Source organism: Haliotis rubra, unplaced genomic scaffold, assembly GCF_003918875.1.
Source record: "Haliotis rubra isolate DU_JTF1 unplaced genomic scaffold, ASM391887v1 Scf2, whole genome shotgun sequence".
Lineage (NCBI taxonomy): Eukaryota > Metazoa > Mollusca > Gastropoda > Lepetellida > Haliotidae > Haliotis > Haliotis rubra.
The window spans coordinates 6,509,300-6,529,528 of NW_025766002.1; the positions used below are offsets into that span (position 1 = coordinate 6,509,300).

A 20,229-nucleotide genomic window follows, 5' to 3' on the forward strand; every position below is an offset into this window, starting at 1 on the left:
GAAAATATATATATGTTTCCATAGAAACAAAGAATTCACACTCTCCAGAAATCAAAGAATATCAGCGACCTTTGACACAGATTTTTTCTGAAACAGTATTTTGACATTTTGTGTATCATTTTTGTTAAAAAACAATGATAAACATCAATGCTGCTTTTATTCTTACTTTCAATGATATACACGTACAATTTTTTGGCAGCAATCTATGTCATACATTCTATAACAAATCTATGACAACATTGCATCTAACAATGACATTGCTAATATCTATAGAAAACACAAAATTGTATATCTAAACTTGACAAAAAGAAACAAAACACAAGTTTGTAAATGTTCTACAAATGATGAGGATTCTATTGCTAGCATTTTCTAGCGTTTTTCTCATTTTGGAAAATAAAAAGGACATGGCCACTTTTTTGTGTTCTAGTCAAAAGCGGGGTTTGAACTCAATATCTGAGAGAGCGTGAGAGAGTGCTGCAACAATACAAAAACAGGAGTCAATGAGAGACACCCCGGAGTTACCTCCTCCTCATCAACACTAGCTACCGATTCCTGACAAAAGGGGGCGCAGTTGTTAATCTTTTATCAACATTTTCAATTACATAAATTTTATATCAACGAATTCAAATGTCAATGTTACAAAAATCAATAATTTCTTTCCCAATATATTTATTTCAATCAATATATTTTATCATCATTTGCTAAAAAATAAACAATTATGCATGAAATACTGCAAAATTATTGCTGATGCATGCTGTAGGAAAGTTATAACATCTTACTGGTTGTGGATTTACACAAATTTGCAATATATCTTAAATGGCTGAAATTTTCAATGTTTGACAAAAATTAGCATGATAATGACAAATACTTGACTATAAGCAAACAGAATAAAGGGCGCATACCATGACAACATCAATTTGCACAATTCATGTACAAATAGGACCAGAAATGTTTCGGTTATTTGAAGTACGTTTCAACTTCATGACATCATTAAGTGCAAGCAATTTGTTGAAATTAGCACTGAAATTACAGATTGCAAACAATGTTGTGTTCAGTACAAATATCAGAGACAGCATGCAAAATGTGTGATGACTGTGTGGATTATCACTGGATTAAAGGATTATGGATTATGAATCCCTAACAAAACAGACCTTTTCCATTGGGTCAAACAAAACAGATCATCATGTCCTCTGGACAGGGTTACCCAGAATTCCAACTCTGAAGGTCAATTTAAGAATTCTAACTCATTGATGATCATCAGACATTTTCAAAACATTAACAGTCCCTCAATGGAAAAGGCATGGATTTCTAAGGATTCCAGCTATCTTATTACATAAAAAACATTATTAAAAACACACGGTCATTGCCAGTTTTATTATAAGAATTATTAAAAATTTCTGTAGCCTATGTTGACTTTTACTTTGTTAAAAGAATTTTACATTGTCAACTTGCACTTGCATATTCATGCCTAAACTTTACATGTTTATAAATTCCTGTTATTATCATGTGTACTCAAAGACTGATTAAAACAAAGACATCAGTGGATGTACGGTAGGCAATTACAAATTTCAGTTTCAAACTCAGTTCTCCGAAAATTGCATTAACAAAAGAAATCTAAAAATATTTTTACATAACATATTTCATTTGTGAAGGTTTTTCTCTAGAAAATGCTTTACATGACAATAAAAAATGTCCAAGTAGATGTACAAATATTACTATATCCACACACCTCAACTTGATCTATCCACACAGTCCAAAATTAAGAAGTATGCAAAAAGTGTGAAATTGATTTAAATGAAAACCAATTCATGATGCAAAAATGACCATGTCCTAAGAATGATAAATTTGAAAATATCATGATAAAATTGTTTGCAAAGAGTGTATCAAACTTCATGTCCAAGCAAGGTTTGGGGGAATAAAATGGCCAAGAAATCTAAAAAATTTCAAAAGATAAAAATCCATCAAAAAAAGTTAAAAGAAGAAAAACACATCACTGCAAGCAGCTCATGTCCACACACAATCAGCTGTTTCAATCACACACAGTTTTACAATAACATGACACGTACATTTCACAAACACATGGTTCTATTGTACGGTTATCAATACAACTGACGCACATTTAGCCAAGTAAATTTCACAAACACACCACCACCTGAGCCAGGAAACAGTGCAAGCTAGATAAACGGTTTGAACTAGATGTATCTTTTGTTCTAGCATTTATTAAGAGCACTCCACATTACAATTTATCGACATTTCATCATCTAAGGGAGATAATTTGGTGAACAGTTCATTGTTGTGAAGATTTGTGACAAAAGGTTTTATCTACCATGCAATTCCATAACAAAACTGTTCGTGAATTTGCTGAATAATATTTCATTGCACACATATCATATACTAGATAAATTCATTATCATATATTTGCTCTTTATATTTTCCCAAATTCAAACAGATTTATATGATGAATTGTATATTAAAATTGAGGTAATTAAAAAATTATCATTTCTTTCCATGGCTTTGTATCATGTCAAACTCAAATTCACTTTATAAATTAAAATTGAAGCAAACTGTAAAGAACTAGATGCAGTAACTTAGGATGCATGTCTAAAATCTTGCATCCTTCATGCTAATAACATAATACATTCTAATGCTAACAAGCACATGCGGATCAGTCAACAAGTCACGGGCCTACAATAGATGAAAGTAACATAGCTACAATAGCAGAGGTTTTCATGACATTCTGACAAAAATGCTCATATGGAAGTTGATTTGGGAATGTAACACATCAGAAAGTTAAAGGAGTTCCGTGGAAATAGGAGATGAAATTGTTAAAAGTTACAGTAACAGAAGTAGCAATAGTGGTGATTAGTTTGTTTTGGTGTTAACTCTGGAAAAGGATAATGTTATGTTAGAAGTGGAAAAAAGGAATAGACTTTGTCATGTTATAAGGAAGAATAAAAGGGACATAGAAGAAGAAAACGAAGTATAGGAGAAGAGGAAGAAGAAGAAGTTGATAATGTTATGTTAGAAGAAGGAATAGGAATGGAGACAGGAGGTAATGTTAGAAGGAAGGGCAGAAGGGGCATAGAAGGAGAAGTGCAGAGTAAGAGGGACAGTAAGATGAGGAATGAAGAGCACACGAGGAGGAGAAGATTTTGTGGTATGAAGAGCAGTATACAGCTAGCCAACATGAGGAGAAGTAGGAGTTGTTGAAATAGGAGAGAAAAGGGTCGGAAACAGTTGTAGTTTGAAATGTTATTATATAGAGGAGGAAATGTTTTGAAAGTATTTCTAGTAAATAGCAGAGACTGTCACCTGTGTCTCTGTAGAAGTAAGTTAGTGAATGTAAAACCACTTTAATATCAAAAGGTTTATCAGTTTAGTCTTGATGAAGTAAGCCTCTTTGGTAAAACCAATGTGATTGTGTATGGCGCCTACAAACCGAGAACATGATTGGCGCAAACCTGAGATTCAAGGTAACAATTTCTGGCACATCTAGCTACTAATGTTTCTCCTTCGATGACCCAGACTGTAGTAGATGGCAAAACCAGTAAACAATCTTACTGTAGTTGTATGTGTCCTCACATTCAATGAATTACTCCAAGACACTTATCTTGTATACTCCCACTCATATTTTGCTATTAAAACTTTAACAATTAAAAATATATCTGTTGGAGTTATGTTTTCAACAAAATCATGAATCCAGTTTGACTTTTGCAATGGAAATTTATCCATTATGTGCACCTTCAACAAAATTCTATAAGCATTTTTGTCAGAATATCTCTACATTCTACCAATGCATTACAAGCAGGGACTATGCTCAATGCCAACAGATATGACACAAAGGTAATTACCTGAGATTTCATATTGCGATCTCGTGGCAGATTTGTGAAGGGGAAAAACGGCATCTTGGAGGAGGTGGTGAGCCAGGGATGAATTTCTATGTCCATCAGTGGAAGACGGTTGGCAGGCTTCGGCTCAATCATTTTGCTGAGAATATCTTGAGCATCTAGAAACATGGAACATCATTTTAAACATGGATTGTAAATTGTACTTATGATTTGTAATTATGATAACACACATAGGACTGATGATAGGAATGATGATAACAGGCATAGGGCTGATGATAGGAATGATGATAACGAGCATAGGGCTGATGATAGGAATGATGATAACGAGCATAGGGCTGATGATAGGAATGATGATAACAGGCATAGGGCTGATGATAGGAATGATGATAACAGGCATAGGGCTGATGATAGGAATGATGATAACAGGCATAGGGCTGATGATAGGAATGATGATAACAGGCATAGGGCTGATGATAGGAATGATGATAACAAGCATAGGGCTGATGATAGGAATGATAACAGGCATAGGGCTGATGATAGGAATGATGATAACAGGCATAGGGTTGACGATAGGAATGATAACAGGCATAGGGCTGATGATAGGAATGACGATAACAAGCATAGGACTGATGATAGGAATGATGATAACAGGCATAGGACTGATGATAGGAATTATGATAACAGGCATAGGACTGATGATAGGAATGATGATAACAGGCATAGGGCTGATGATAGGAATGATGATAACAGGCATAACAGGCACTGATGATAGGAATGATGATAAAAGCATAGGACTGATGATAGGATATGATGATAACAGGGATAGGACGGAAGATAGGAATTATGATAACAGGCATAGGACTGATGATAGGAATGATGATAACAGGCATAGGACTGATGATAGGAATGACAGGATGATAGGACTGCTGCCTAGGACTTGTTCCAGAGATTCAAAGAAATTTCTTGTGATGAAAACTGGATAAAGTACAAACTCAATGATGATAAACTGATGATAAAGTATAAAAAACGGTGGACAGGAGAGCATCCATTCCTATATACCCACTTCCTATATATAGTGTCTCCTATCCAGAATCAACTTGTTCTATCATTGGAATTTCTTGTGATGAAAACTCGATAAAGTATAAACAGTCCTATATATATTGTGTCCTATCCTATAGTATAAAAGTCTTGTAATATATCTGCCTCAATTTCTTGAAGTAGAAAAATACTTAAATTGTAGCATTTGTTTAAATTTGAGATCTGCCCTTTCAAAATTCAGATGTGGAAAATTTAACTTAGCAATAGAGACTGGGAGATATGAAAATATTGCTTCTAATGAAAGATTTTTTATTTTATTTAAATCAAAAGGTATTAATGTTGTTGAAGATGAGTGGCATTTTTTGTATATCTGTGAATGTTTTTCTGATGTTCAAGATAAATATATTGTGTAATATTTTAGTCAACCTCCTACAATTAACAACTTTATAAATATTATGCAATCTACCAAGGTTGATGTGATTAAGAAAGTTAGTCTATTTTTATATAAAGTACAAATTAGAATTAAGAGCAGAGCTTGTTTATAACTCTATATGTACCATTCATGTGATGTGTGACCGTGCATCTGTCTGTATTATGGGCCAGTGGCCTTTCACTGAATAAAACTATCTGTCTGTCTGCCTATCCAGAACACACTTCACACTGTATTCATGCAGGCCACCGATATAAAGCAACTTCCTTACTGCACCAGTGGATGTAGCCAGTGAGAGAACTTCTGACCTACCTTGTGACAAATGTGCCATCTCCTTATAATGCTCCGTTCCAAGACCTTTCTCAATCTGCTGGAGAAGCTTAACTCTGCGATACTCATCAGTGTAAGGAGTTTGGAATGGGAGCTTCCCGACCATCATGGCGTACATAATGATGCCCCTGAAACATGTCACAAAATATATAATCACATCAATTAAAAAAACAATAATTAAAAGTTTGGGAAGGTATTATAATGTCTTTATTGTGAATGAAAACATAAAACTCCCATACCTCTTCTTGTATATACTAAGCAATTTTTCAGTGATTAGGAGTGAACACAATTGTCTGAATGTGAATGATTGCTCTGATATGTTGTGGTACGAATAGTATCTGATACTGCCATGGAAGTGAAGAATGTGTGCTTCATTTCAAGTTGATTAAACATATTACGCTGTTCAATACGTTGTTGTCATGCCTTGTCACAACATAACATATCTCTGTATCCCTATGAAATGGTGAGTAGTATACATGTTACTAATAAAGGGTTATCAAACAATTTGTTTCTAAACACATTTGTGAAATACCTTAAAAACAAATATGATTTTCGTTTTGAAATGTAAAGACAAAAACATCAAGTACTGATCTTTCCTGCCTATTGTGTACATAGACACTGATGATTGCCAAATTAAAACCTACATTTACAAGATTGGCCAATATGTCAGTCATGATTTATTAGCAACGCAAACATGTACTGTCAAGGATTTGGCTACATATATGTTCTTCAGTGTATTTCTTCAGATTTACTGGAGAAACTCACATGCTCCAGATATCAATCCCTGGCCCATAGGATTCCTTGGGGTTGAACAGTTCAGGGGCAGCATATTCAGGTGAGCCACAGTGGGTCTTCATAAGCTCGTCTTTAGCAAAGGTGTTACTAAGGCCAAAATCTGCAACAAGAACATCACATTATTGTCACAGATACAATATCACCTTGTTCCTTTGACAATGAGGTCTTTTTGTTTAATGCCCCACTCAGCAATATTCCAGTCATATGACAGTCTGTAAATAATTTAGTCTGAACTGGACAATCCAATGACATCAATAGTATTGATCAAGGCAACTGGGATTATATAAATTTATACGGTGACATGTTTCAAAGAAGTCAGTAAAAGTGACAACTCAATCGCAGTAATTGCCTTTTCTTAAGCATGGAAATAAAATGCTTTTCAGTCCATGTGCCAACGACATAATTATTTGCGGAGTCTGAAATCACTGCCCATACCCTCCAGAAGCAGAGGAGTGAGATATGTTTTAACATTTACATAAAAAAAGAAGAAAAATAACTGAATTACACTGCATGATTTTCAGTTACAAATTGAACCCAGATAAATAAAATGAGTTATCATGCCACTGATATTTTGGACAGTAAGTATTTTGTATTTCGAGAAACATATTGTATTCACTGAAATGTATTGGGCTTTTTAACATGATCATGAAAAGGATAACTAAACTTGTACATTTAAATAGTATATAAAGATTTGGTCATGTGTGTCAGGTTAACTACAAGTTAAAATACATTATTAATGATCCGGAAATTGTCAGTACAAATTCTCCATGAGTTTTGCAAGATGGTTGTCGACAAGAGTTATGCCCCTTTGACCATACTTCACAATTTCTGATTTGCCTTCTTTGATGACTGCCGTGATGTTTAGTCTGCAAACACTGTACAGTTTTATTTATCATCATACTTGACTTTTTGAATTAAAGCTTTGGTAAATGTTCACTGTGCTGACACATATGTGTACATGGATTTATCACTGCTATTTGGTGAGTGAGTGAGTGAGTGGGTGACTATCGTTTTACACCACTTTTAACACTATTCTAACGCTATCATGGCAGGGGACACCAGAAATTAGCTCTAAATATTGTAACCATGTGGGGAATTGAACTTGGGTCTTTAACCACTAGTCTATTTCAACATTACGAGCTTGTAGTAATATATTTATATGTGTATATGAAAGTTTGAAATATTTCAAACAAATTATACAATGGTTTTGTGGATCATTTACAACCTTTTCCAAAGAAATTCTGTTCAACTGTCAAAACCTCTATGAAAGCTTGGTTCAGTGTTTTGAAAGCTGAAAAAGCAATATAAGCATTTTTCTGCCACAAAAGGTTAAAAATATCTTTTAACATCTTTCCCTGAACACAATGCCTTCATGCTTTGCAAATTATCATTGTTTGAAATTGGATCACTTCAAAGAAAGATTCTAAACATAAATGTAATTGTTTCCACTCAATAACCACATCCAAGCAGTCGTATATTGTTGAAAGTATCACACTTGTTCCTGTAAATATTGTTAAACGCCATTGTTGCAAAAAGTATTTGCTGATCTAAGATTTAAAATGTGATAGAGAAATTAAGGGTCAGCGATGAAAAATGGAGACAGCTTTCTTACTAAAATATTTAGGGTTTTTTTTTTCCAAAAAGGCAATTACAAGTTGCTTTATAACTGTCAGGAATTTGAATAATGGTAAAGATAGGCATCGGGGCATAAATTTAAGTCCATAATTTAACACCCCACAAGTGATCCTCTAATGCAAAGGCCCATGTTTGTCAGCATTGTGCAAGGGGACTATTTAACAAAGCAATGTAGTATATAGCTGGAGATCTGCTGTGAAGCTGAAACTCCTCAAATACTGTCAACAACTTGCCATTCCCTAGTCAGGGCCAACATTTCATGTGCATGCATTATTAAGACACAAGAAACAATGTCAAAGTTGAACAGAGTTCTATCTCTAATATCCAAACAAATATCATCAAGGCACTTCATTATTAAAATCCACACCTTCTCTGCTGATCTGATTTGAAATTAGTTGACAGCAGTTAGACTGAATGCCAAACAAATGCTTCAAATCAAACTGAATTGTATGGACTTCAATCATACCAAACTCACACAAAATTGATCTCTTTAATAAATGAAGAGTAATATTTTCAACAACATGATGGATAAATACCAAATGTTATTTAAATTAATATGTTCAATTACATGAACCTAACATTTGAACCAAGGGTCAGAACATGCACTGAAGTTCTCCAAGTTTTCTCATCATCCTAACCAAATGCACCTAATGTAATATGCACTGTAGACACCCAGGGACAGTGAGAAACCATGTAGGTCTTGTACAAATAAATACCCTTGTGTCTCCAAGCCAGCCACATGTGTCTATGGAAATGCCAGACTTTGGTGCTGCAATATGGCTATGATGGTCATAGTTTCTATACATTAAACACTTAATATAATAACAATGCAATTCCATTAACTATACCAAATAATATATTAGTTATTATACTGAAATAAATTCTTTTTTTTTTTAAATATTGTCATTGTCTCTTGATGTGACTTGAGCATTATTCTGGCTCATGGAAACTTTATATTCTTAGATACATAATTTTTAAAGACTGACTGCCTGAGTTTAGTTTTACGCCACTTTTAGCAATATTTCAGCAATATCACGGCGGGGGACACCAGAAATGGGCTTCTCACATTGTGCCCATGTGGGGAATCGAACCCGGGTCTTCGGCGTGACGAGCCAATGCTTTAACCACTAGGCTACCCCACCGCCCCAATTTTTAAAGGAAAAACATCACAACACAATACAATAATAGGCAGTATGCTCAAAAAGATAAATTGATGGGAACATATATAAATAATTGTATGCAAAGTTCTATTAACAAGTTAGATATTATTAACATGTAACACCAGATGGGTGCAGTTATTAATTGTACAAATTCTTAGTTATTCAAAATATTTTTCTTCTGACAGCATAATGGTGAAAGTGTTTCATTTGATCGATGTAATCCTCTTAATATGTGACTTGAAAGAAATGTACAGCATTTTAAACTAACATTAAGCACTCTTTACATTCAAATTTACTGTTTTTATCTATAACAAGTTCGTTTACCCTTGGTTAGGTCCAATTACATTTTTAAAATCTTCCCTCACCAGATAACAATGCTGCGTTGTCATGTGAAACAACATGCATGTTTTGACAACAATGATATATATTAAGTGTCAACTTTTCAATGGATACCACCTGGACTCAGAGGGCAGGTCAGAGTTGTCTCCCATTGACTGTAAATTGTTTGTGTAAGAACTATTTTTCTTGATCCCAGTGAAACTTATCAGATATCTTTCAGTAATACATTCCTACAAACTGCTTATATCAGTGTACCTAGTGTAAGAAGCACTCAGAATTGGATGATTAAAATGATTTAATCAGGCAGTGACTTAAAATGAAATATTTAATGTGAATTTTATGAGTGTGTATGTTCTTTAACTGTTAATAAAATGAACACTATTCACTGTAAATTTGAGCTCTAAAGATGATATACAGCTTGATTTAGCCATTCCAATAGCAGTACCTCCGTTCACATTCACGTAAACTTTCAGACAAAGGAGCAGGACAAGTATTGCCATAGCTGTAAGATTCAGCTGGAGAAAAAGATGTAATATAAAGATATTAACACTCTCCTTCAACAAATCTGTGAGCTACGTTAAATTGATAAAGTACTTCTAAAATGACATGTCTCCGGGAAACTCTGAAGCATCACTTACAGTCTCCTACCAACAGCTTCTTCACAACTTGACTTTAAACAACCTGTGTACCTTCTCCCAAATCGTCGAGACATTATTGTGTAAAGATAATAAATTCAGTAAACATGTATTTAAGAGCCTTACGATATTGACACTGATTTATAGCATGTAAATTGCAACTTGGAGTATTACAGCTTGAAGTTTGTACATTCCAGTGACGTTATTTATTACTTACATAATCCATTTCAGTTTACAACAATTTAGTATTAACGGTATATCAGTTACAGAAGTGACATTTACCACATGTAGACATTTAGCACTTTAGGAAAGCATGTCAATGATAAGCAGATCCTAGAATTAATAAGAGGCAAATATATACACATGTTGCATGCATTCTAACCATTAACCATTCATTAATTTTCAGTGGTATATGGGGTATTAAACTGATATTATATCTTTGCATACTTTTTGTCATTCTATTATTTATTGTATATTAGATTATATCTAAGATTATATCTAATGTCCAGTAACATTAAGAAGATCAACGAAAAAGGGTTTAAATCTCACATTGTCCTTAAACCATTTCCTCTATGATGTGATGTGTATATTTATTTATGTATTATATTGCATCATACCGGAACTGAAAAATAAAACTGTGAAAATTGACAATTTGCTCATCTTGCCTACAAATGCAGTTCAGTTCTCCACTTGGCTATAAATATTATAACTTTTTACTGTTACACATGATGTGTGTGGGTTTCACTGGAATGGTAAATGTCTGAGAACCATATCACATCCAGGTTCCTCTCACATCAACATGGAACACTATTCAAATCAGCATTAAACCCAACTCAGTACCACTATATACTGCTGGACTGATTCTTAAAGTACATTACTATCAAATCTCTGCATCTAATACATATATGTGAAAAATACAGATATGCTTTCATGCGAGGTTCTGACTACAAGGATAGCTAATAAAACAATTTTGTTTAGGGCCAGCCCTGTTACAATGGATGGAAGATGTCAGTCTTTGAAGTTTATGAGATTATAGCTACTGCAATATTATTAATGAAGCACAAAGTTGGAATTGAGCAGAAACAGATGTAGAAGTGGGTGGAGGTTTTCAAACAACTGCCAGTAAAACATGAAATGTTCTTGACTGTTAGGACTTTACAAGGCCTACCATGCCTAATATCTTACTGACCGCCTCCGTGGTGTAGTGGTTAGAGCGTCCGCCCGGAGAGCGGAAGGTCGCGGGTTCGATCCCTGACCGCATCATACCAAAAGACGTTAAAATATGGTACTTGTTGGTCCCTGCCTGGCGCTCGGCATTAATGGGTACAACAAGGACTGGTCGGCTCGGAGTCAGTATAATGTGTCTGAGTGGGGTATTCATACTTCACTGCGGCGTGGTATCTCAGTGTGCTAGCACTATAAAACCAGCTTCAGTCTGGGCTAGTACAAGCAGCCGCACATACACATACACACGCATGAGCGAAATATTCTCCAGTGCGACGTTAAACCCAATTTCACCTCACCTCATCACCTAATATCTTACTTAAGTGGAATGACAATCAAGACTCATATCTAGTTTCTAAGAAGTACAGGGGCCGTGGGGTAGCCTAGTGGTTAAAGTGTTTGCTCGTCACGCCTAAGACCCGGGTTTGATTCCTCACATGGGTAAAATGTGTAAAGCCCATTTCTAGTGTCCCCTACCGTGATATTGCTGGAATATTGCTAAAAGCAGCGTAAAATCATACTCACTCACTAAGCAGTACATAAATCACAGCACAATACGACAGCTCTCATATGATCATAGATTGTTATTACTTCAGGTTAAATACAAACTTTGTTTCATAGACTACATGTTAGTGTACCTCAAAAACAATTACAATGCTTTTTCATCATGATAGTAGCCAAAGCGTGCCCAGCAGTTGAAGCTGTAATTGCATCCTAACATAATTCTAAAGTTCAGAGTTGCCCTGACTGTGATTATCAGTTTGCCAGGACAAATCTTCTGTTTGACTGGCATTTAAGATACTGGTAAGTTACAATAGATCAAGATATTTTCTGAAGTATAGATCATTATAGTGTTGTCAGGCAAGAACATGCTAATACAGTTCCTCTAACCTAGCCTTCCTCTATGGCTGTACTGAAAGCTAAGCCCGTGCATGTATAGTAATTCTATCCTTTAAAGAGGCAAGTCTAGATAAGTGGACAGTGAAGGACCCCTGTCTATCATATATACATGTATATTAAAATTATCATTTACACTAATAATAATTACATTAGAGATTTGTGCAAGTCTACCTAGAACCCTGCTTTGAGCTTTTCTCCACATTCAACTGATATATACAATAGTTGTATACAATACTACTGAAACACTGTCTCTTCTCTGGAGTTCTGCACAAACTAAAGCAATTACTCCGAAAACATGACATTACCTTTCTAAACAGTTCCATTATATATACCGTTAAAGGTACACACAAGCATATAAACATGACATAAATGTAAATATATGAATGTATATATTATGAGCACGCGCTGGCCACGCTTCCAAGTGACATATATATCTTTTAAGGCTGATGTGTTGAATATTAAATCAGTGGCATAAGTCACAACCCATATGAGGGTTATATAAATGATGGTGGTCATTGTTTGTAAAGCTTGCCTACAAGACTGTATGTATGTATGTATGATGTATAGCAGTGCTATTTACAATGAACAATCGCCTGGCTCATTGGCATGAGGACATGGTAAACAGGAATATTACATGAAATCGATCATTCGATGAAGAAAGTCTCAGGGATCCTTTTCATTATATTTTATTTTATTTTTTTACTATGAGCTATTTTTGCTGTAAAACATGTTAATTTCAGAGACTAGTTGTTAGTCAAATATTGGTGTTGATCATCCTGTTTGCTTTATACATATAATTTAGACATGTTATTTTGTTTCATTAAGAAAAAGAAGTTGCATTTTATATTGATGATGCTGGATAAGCTGATTCTCTGAGAGAAAATATGATTCTGGACCTTGTTAATCAAGAATTAGGGACCTTGTTAATCAAGAAACCTTACATTATGGACTTCGTGAATCAAGACACATCCATTATGGACTTTGTTAATAAAGAAACCCTACATTATGGACTATTTAAACCAAGACACATCCCATTATGGACCTTACTAATCAAGAAACCCTACATTATGGACACTGTTGACAACTACTGTCTCACATAAGAGAGAAAATGCCAATGATTCCTTACTCCAGTAGTTTGGACATGGGGACATATTTAGTGTGAATTGTCATGTTCAGACTAAAAGGGTCTACGATTCATTAATCCCGTGATTCACACAGTTTTGTTGCTGACCTGAATTATCTGAAATATTTACATCACAAATCAACTTATTTCAAATTATCACCTTAAAGATCATACCTTAAGAATTCAAATCAACTTATTTCAAAAAAGTCACAGCTCCTCCAAAATGTTTTAAAAATTTTGCCATATGATGTTTGGGGATCTATTCTTATAATTTCCACCACTAGTTTCACCTTTTCCATCAAAAACGAAATCTGTTTTGACAGCTAGTTAGGACTGAGGATTTGCTCGTGTTTTGTTCAGAGACATTTTAGTTGGGATCATTCTTGAAGGTCAGTCCAGATAATGATTTTAGTGGTTCTTGAGGCATTTAGAAGTTGGTATTCAAGTAAAAGGTAAATATTATGGATGACAACTTCTTCTTTATTGTATGTCACAACGTTTCTGGGCTATTCCTTGTATTGTTGAATAGTAAAAGCCGGCGCCAGGTGAATTGTAACAAACAAGATACATCAATGGGTAGATATACGTTACACACAAGACTGACTGACTGACTGAGTTTGGTTTTACGCCGCTTTTAGCAAGATTCCAGCAACATCACAGAAATGGGCTTCACACATTGGACCCATGTGGGGATTTGAACCCGGGTCTTCGGCGTGACAAGCCAATGCTTTAACCACTAGGCTACCCCACCGCCCCAAACACACAAGACTGACTGACTGACTGACTGAGTTTAGTTTTACGCCGCTTTTAGCAATATTCCAGCAACATCACGGCAGGGGACACCAGAAATAGGCTTCACACAATGTACCCATGTGGGGATTCGAACCCGGGTCTTCGGCGTGACAAGCCAATGCTTTAACCACTAGGCTACCCCACCGCCCCAAACACACAAGAAGCCAGTGTTGCATGTATATATCCAATTATTTTAGAAGATCTGTAAAAATGTTAACATTAACACATGATGCAATTGTGAAAAATGAATATATGGATATCTGTTTGTTGCAGAGTGAGAAAGATATTCTTTAATTATCCATAACGCTAACACTAGAGTTTATCTGAAGTCATTCAGCAAATCAGCATATTTCAAGAAAGGAGTAGTTACCAACACAGCACATATTAAGATAAGTCTGAAAATAACATTGACATAAACAATTCAGAGAAACAGTTTCATCAAAATTGCATTATAGCTACACAAGTCCGGAAATGCCATGGTGGTCAAGGAATTGACATTCTAGCACCACTGACCATCCTTCAGTCACGATGTTTACTTATGAAGTTGAGCAGCTGCTGAGAGAGGTGCTAAAATGTTCCCTGGCTCTCCTATTCTACTTGCCTCTGACTTATCCAAGAATAAATATTAGATATAGGAAGTATGTTTGTATTGGTAATAAACCAGGAAACCAGGTGTGTTTATCCAAACAGGGGGCAATATGTATCACCTTTGTATATAGCTACCTTCTAGAAATTGACACAGGTAAACAATAGAGATAAAAGGGATGCCTTGGTGATAAGATGATATTGACATGGAATTACAATGTACTTGAATCTCTGTTGTAGGTGTATGATTTATGAAAGGTAAATATTTTCCAAATGAAATATTATGTATTTGATATTGGATGATCCAATAAAGTCTTATTCATGGTGACAACTTCACACATCAGAAAGTGAGGAACATATATTTTATGAGTATATCTTATGGAAGTTTTTTATTCATTTTCATCATCAATGGACTTATAGACAGAAGTTAAAAGTATTTATTGCAGTAAAGAAAGTGCCGAAAATATTCATATACTCATTAGAAATTTCTATCATTAGTTGACTCCATTGTACAATTCTGAGAATATCATGCCTGTGTGTATGAATCGCTGTGAAATAGTGATACTAGTTGTTCTCAAATAAACATTAGTTATAATCAATTTGAACTTGCCTTTCTTCTTTCGTATATTAGTTTGGCATAAAACTTTAGGCACTTTATGTGTGATTTATTGCCATCAGTTTCAATACACTTGTAGCTGAGACATCTTTTGTGTCAATTCTGGAATATTTTTTACCATGATAGTCCTGTTATCCAGTTGACTAAGAAACAGACAGACTCTTGAATGTACTTCATGACTGACAGCCCTAGCAAATTCAAAAAGATCTTTCAGTTGAGATTAATCTCTCTTCTTCACCCTCCTCTATCCAAAGAAATGTCCAGTCAGTGTCACCCGATGCAACTGACAGATGGACAGTTAGCTCTTGACCACTAGCCAACAATAGAGTCAAATCTGACCTTGAAAAAAAACTTGGTCAAGAGAAATTGAGACATCAGCTTCTTTTCTTAACACTGTGTGACCCTGGTTTAAGACCACTGACCGATGGTCACCTGTGGTCAATGGCTTGTCCAACACCAGCAGAACATGCTTTCATAATGGACATATGTTTCTATTGTGGGTTAACTGATTTTCTTAGCTATGGACATGCCAATGTTTAATTATTGTATCATCACTATTGGTCAAACACTAATGTTAACACCCTGTTCAACATGGCTAAATGTGACACAACACATCATATGATTATAGTTGAAAATTTGTTGTCTGCTTTTCAAAAACTAAATTTCAAAATCTAAATTTCGAAAGCATATTCAAATGACTCAACAATATTGATTTGCAATTATTGAATCACAAATTTAACACTTTCATTGTTTTTTTAAAATAAAATTTTATTTATAAACTTTTACAATATTATTTACATTCCAGATATTTTACACATTTTCCCTCATGATCAACTCCATTACAATTCCATTTATGTCGTCTTCAATTTTAACCACAAGAATACAACATAAAATACTTATGCCAACCAATTTCCTGAAATGTGAAAGAAACAAATCTTCACATGGATCACATGACTTGACATTTTTTACAATTTTCACCATGTTTGTGTCCACCCCTACTTTAGCCCTGTCAAATGTACTGACCATTGTCCAGGGGGTCTTGCTTAGGTTAGAAGGTTGAATCAATATTTGACCACCAGCCCACCAACACAACACTAAACTCAGGCTAGGTATTTATCTCAGTGAAGGGGCAAACAAATATATGATGCCAACCTGTATCTATTCATATGAATCCCTCAAAGTCTTCCCTATTCAATGAACATACCAAACATCTAGGTAAAAGCCTCAATATTTGGTGAACTTGTGACTTTGACAAATATAATTACCAGAAATCTAGTTTAATGGTCCTGTAAGTAATTGCCTACAATTTGTGTGGAGTCATTTTAAGGTCACTTTTCTCATAAACTTGGACTAATTTCAAATGGCCTGAATGGTTGAATGTGATTCTATGAGACAAATTCATAATTATTAATGTTTATCAAAAATCGTTCCGTCATTTTGTTATGAGCTATTGTGATTGATGAAAATAACTGACAGCGATTCAACATTTATTATTTTGATTGAAAGAAATATTTGAAAATAATTTCCTCTGAATATCATGAATCCAATTAGCATTAAAATGGTAAAAATTAGAACTTCTTAATCACATCAATATGAATTCCAGTAATACAATAATATCCCTTGTGTCACTCAATGAAGAATTATTTCAATTTAATATCTTAAAACTCTCAAAAGCACATCTGTTAGGATCAACTTCTTCATGTTAGATATACCGCTGTGGTTTGGAAATACACAGTGTCATCTAAACACAACCCTGTACAAAGTTTCATTAAAAAAGTCATAACAAAGGTCAAGGTCACGGCAGCCATCATTTTCAAAATCTGTCATTTCAAAAGTTGCCAAGAAAATCTGATAGTCCAAATCCCCGCATCAGCTCCCATGACCCCTATGAACATTCGCTCAAAACTAATATTGCCTTTCCCTCTTCAGAGCTTGCCTAATATGAGCTGCAGATGGTGTCCACAGACAGAGTCAATATCTTTGATGTTTAGGTTCCAAGGGAAAAAAATGGTCCCCATATTATGAGATCCTCTCTCTGACCTGATGTCTTGGTGGTGTAATATTTCATGGGTCATCATGGATACTGAGTTTTCCATCAACTTTCATTGAGAAAGCAAAATAATAAACAAAATAGCAAAGAATAGCAAAACACCATTATGCTCTTTTGCTGATTAAAGAGCATTATGAGCATTTTCGTATTTGTATTTTTGCATGTATAGGTTTGTGGGGTCTGAGATAGGAGTTATGTGATTTTGATGACAGATTGTTACATATCTCTTCTGATTTCAATGTCAGGACAAGAAGTAAACTGGGTGAAATACCAGTCCAATCCAATCTATTGTACAAATGTTTCCTCCTGCTTGTCATCATCATCTTCATCATCATCATCATCCCTTAAGTGAACAAAGTGTCAGGACTGACAGACCTTTAACCTTCAAAATGTGCCTTGTGCAATGTAACTCAGCATTTAATAAAAAATAAGGTACACTTACCACAAATTTTGATGTTTTTCTTCTTTTCGTCCAGCATGATGTTTTCCATCTTCAGGTCTCTGTGAAGAGATGAAATATACATTAACATATATGAAACAGACATCAAGAAAAACTAGAATATGATCAATGAATGAGTGAATACGTATTGGGGTATTTTTTGCAGCTACAGCTGAAGAATATTATCATCAGGAATACCACTAGGCATCAAACAATAATCATATTGTGAATTGTGAAGAGCAAGGATTTTAACTACTACCAACACCATATGATCAATAAAATATATGCACGACCTTTAACATGAAATATACAGGAGACAACAACCTTACAGTGCAAAGTGAAATTAAAAAGACATAAAATATATAAACTTATAATAGGTAAAGTAAATATGTTGGAAAAACAGACAATAGCAGGTACTAACAGGTACTAACAATGAACAATACTCCGTCATATTTATATCAGATTGATATTATTATGCTCTATGTACATGTTTGTTATGTGTCTGTAAATGGTGTGGATATGGTGCTATCATCAATATTAATACATTTCACTCACATTATTCCCAAGCTTTTTATATACTATGTAGAAAAAGAATTAATTCAGAGACATAAATCTCCCAGTTAAATTTTTCAACTCAAATATAAAATACTGGTTTGAATGTACTTCTGGTACTTAGTTAGACATTGAAACACCATGTAAGCAGTTGCATCTACTGTTAGTCACCAGCAAAGCCTCTGAACTACAGAGTGGACTATGGACATTATTTATTGATTTATTGACACTGGCTCTGAAAAAATGCTTCGTCAGCGTGTCAACAAACATTGGTCATTGTTTGCTCACTGATCCAACTAATGACAGCAACACTGAATGCCCAGACATCTTTCACAGGTCTTTGAAATAAACCACATAAATTGTACCATAAATCTAAAAGCATTCATATGCCAAATTTAATGCACAATTGTTAATCCAATCATTACCCTCATCTCCTTCAAATTACAGTAGTTCAGTCTGCCTTAACAGTTAGTGTACACAAAAACTGTGAAGTGTAATGGGGAACCTGCAAGGAGACCTTTTTTGTCCTTCACTCTTTATGTTAACCGTTGTTATTTTAATTGACATGCCATATATTTCACTCAAATGACCGGATGCTGATAAGATATTGATGTTTGAACTGACCAGTCTATAGAAAGTGAACCACTGGTCAGTTGCCTAGTATTAATGGGCCTTGACCTTTCGCCTGACCCCTGTCTCATTGGAATGTCAAGTACAAGAAGTTGGTTATTTGACTGTGACATACATCTATGTAGTATGGGAAAGGCTTAGTTTAATGAAACAAACTAGTGGTTATGGTCCTATTACAGCTGTTGTTTGAAAGCCACTTTTACACTCATATTTCAAGTTGCATTTCAAGAATTTATTCAGGTAGTGCTTATACCACAGCCTTATCATACAGTTTAAGCCCTTTACATATTCATAATAGCATACCCAGTGAACAGCAATCTGAATGAAATATTATCATGAATGATGCCAACTTGACTAATACTCTGTGGTTATATCACACATCATTGGTACTGTTATAATTTTGACTGAATAAGTACATGTTAACACTTTGGTACAATATGGATAATCTGCACTATGAAAATCTTATATCTACATTACATGGTACTTTATCATTGATATCATTATCACATAATGTATTTTGATCCATATACAATCTGTGATTCTTTGCAACCTGCACTGAGTAGGTGTACATGTACAACAACAAATTATCTTCTGTTTTTTCTTCAAGAGATTGTATCAGCTAGTTTCCTTGCAAAATAAAAGTCTGAATCCGAGGGATGCAGATGCTTCATCCTGCTCTCCCCCCTTCTCCCTACCTCTCTCATTACTGGAGCAGGTGTGTTCTATACAGTGTCATGGAACTATACCCTCAACCCCCTGCACCCCTATCCCCTTCCCTCGCCACATCTACAATAATAAACTCAGGTCCTTATCAGATTGAACTGACACCACAGTTTGACATCACTCCACACACCAAGACCCCTATCCCTCTCCCCTCGCCCTCCCCCAACCCCCAACACCACATCCATTTGAACACTTTACTGTAGACTCTGTGAAAAAAAGGCCAGAAAAACTTACAGATGATTATTCCAGATGAAAACATATGTATGGCAAACCCTGAAAGTTTATAGCTTTTCTGTTCAGAGCAGATTTAACTGTGGCACATTTGACAAGTATGATGAAAGATGTTTATTTCATATTTATGTATGTCAATAACATCAGTATCAGA

The 20,229-nt window shown here is 34.9% G+C and overlaps 1 protein-coding gene across 1 annotated transcript in view; it reads right to left on the bottom strand.

Moving 5' to 3' along the window:
* Positions 1–20,229, bottom strand: part of LOC124275435 (serine/threonine-protein kinase MARK1-like) — a 266,834-nt gene that overhangs the window by 35,785 nt on the left and 210,820 nt on the right. Inside the window, exons 4-7 of the mRNA XM_046711003.1 lie at positions 17,943–18,001; positions 6,412–6,541; positions 5,629–5,774; positions 3,852–4,006 (exon numbers count right to left, since the gene is read on the bottom strand). Coding sequence (XP_046566959.1) covers positions 3,852–4,006; positions 5,629–5,774; positions 6,412–6,541; positions 17,943–18,001 — 490 coding nt within the window. The remainder of the gene's footprint in view (positions 1–3,851; positions 4,007–5,628; positions 5,775–6,411; positions 6,542–17,942; positions 18,002–20,229) is intronic.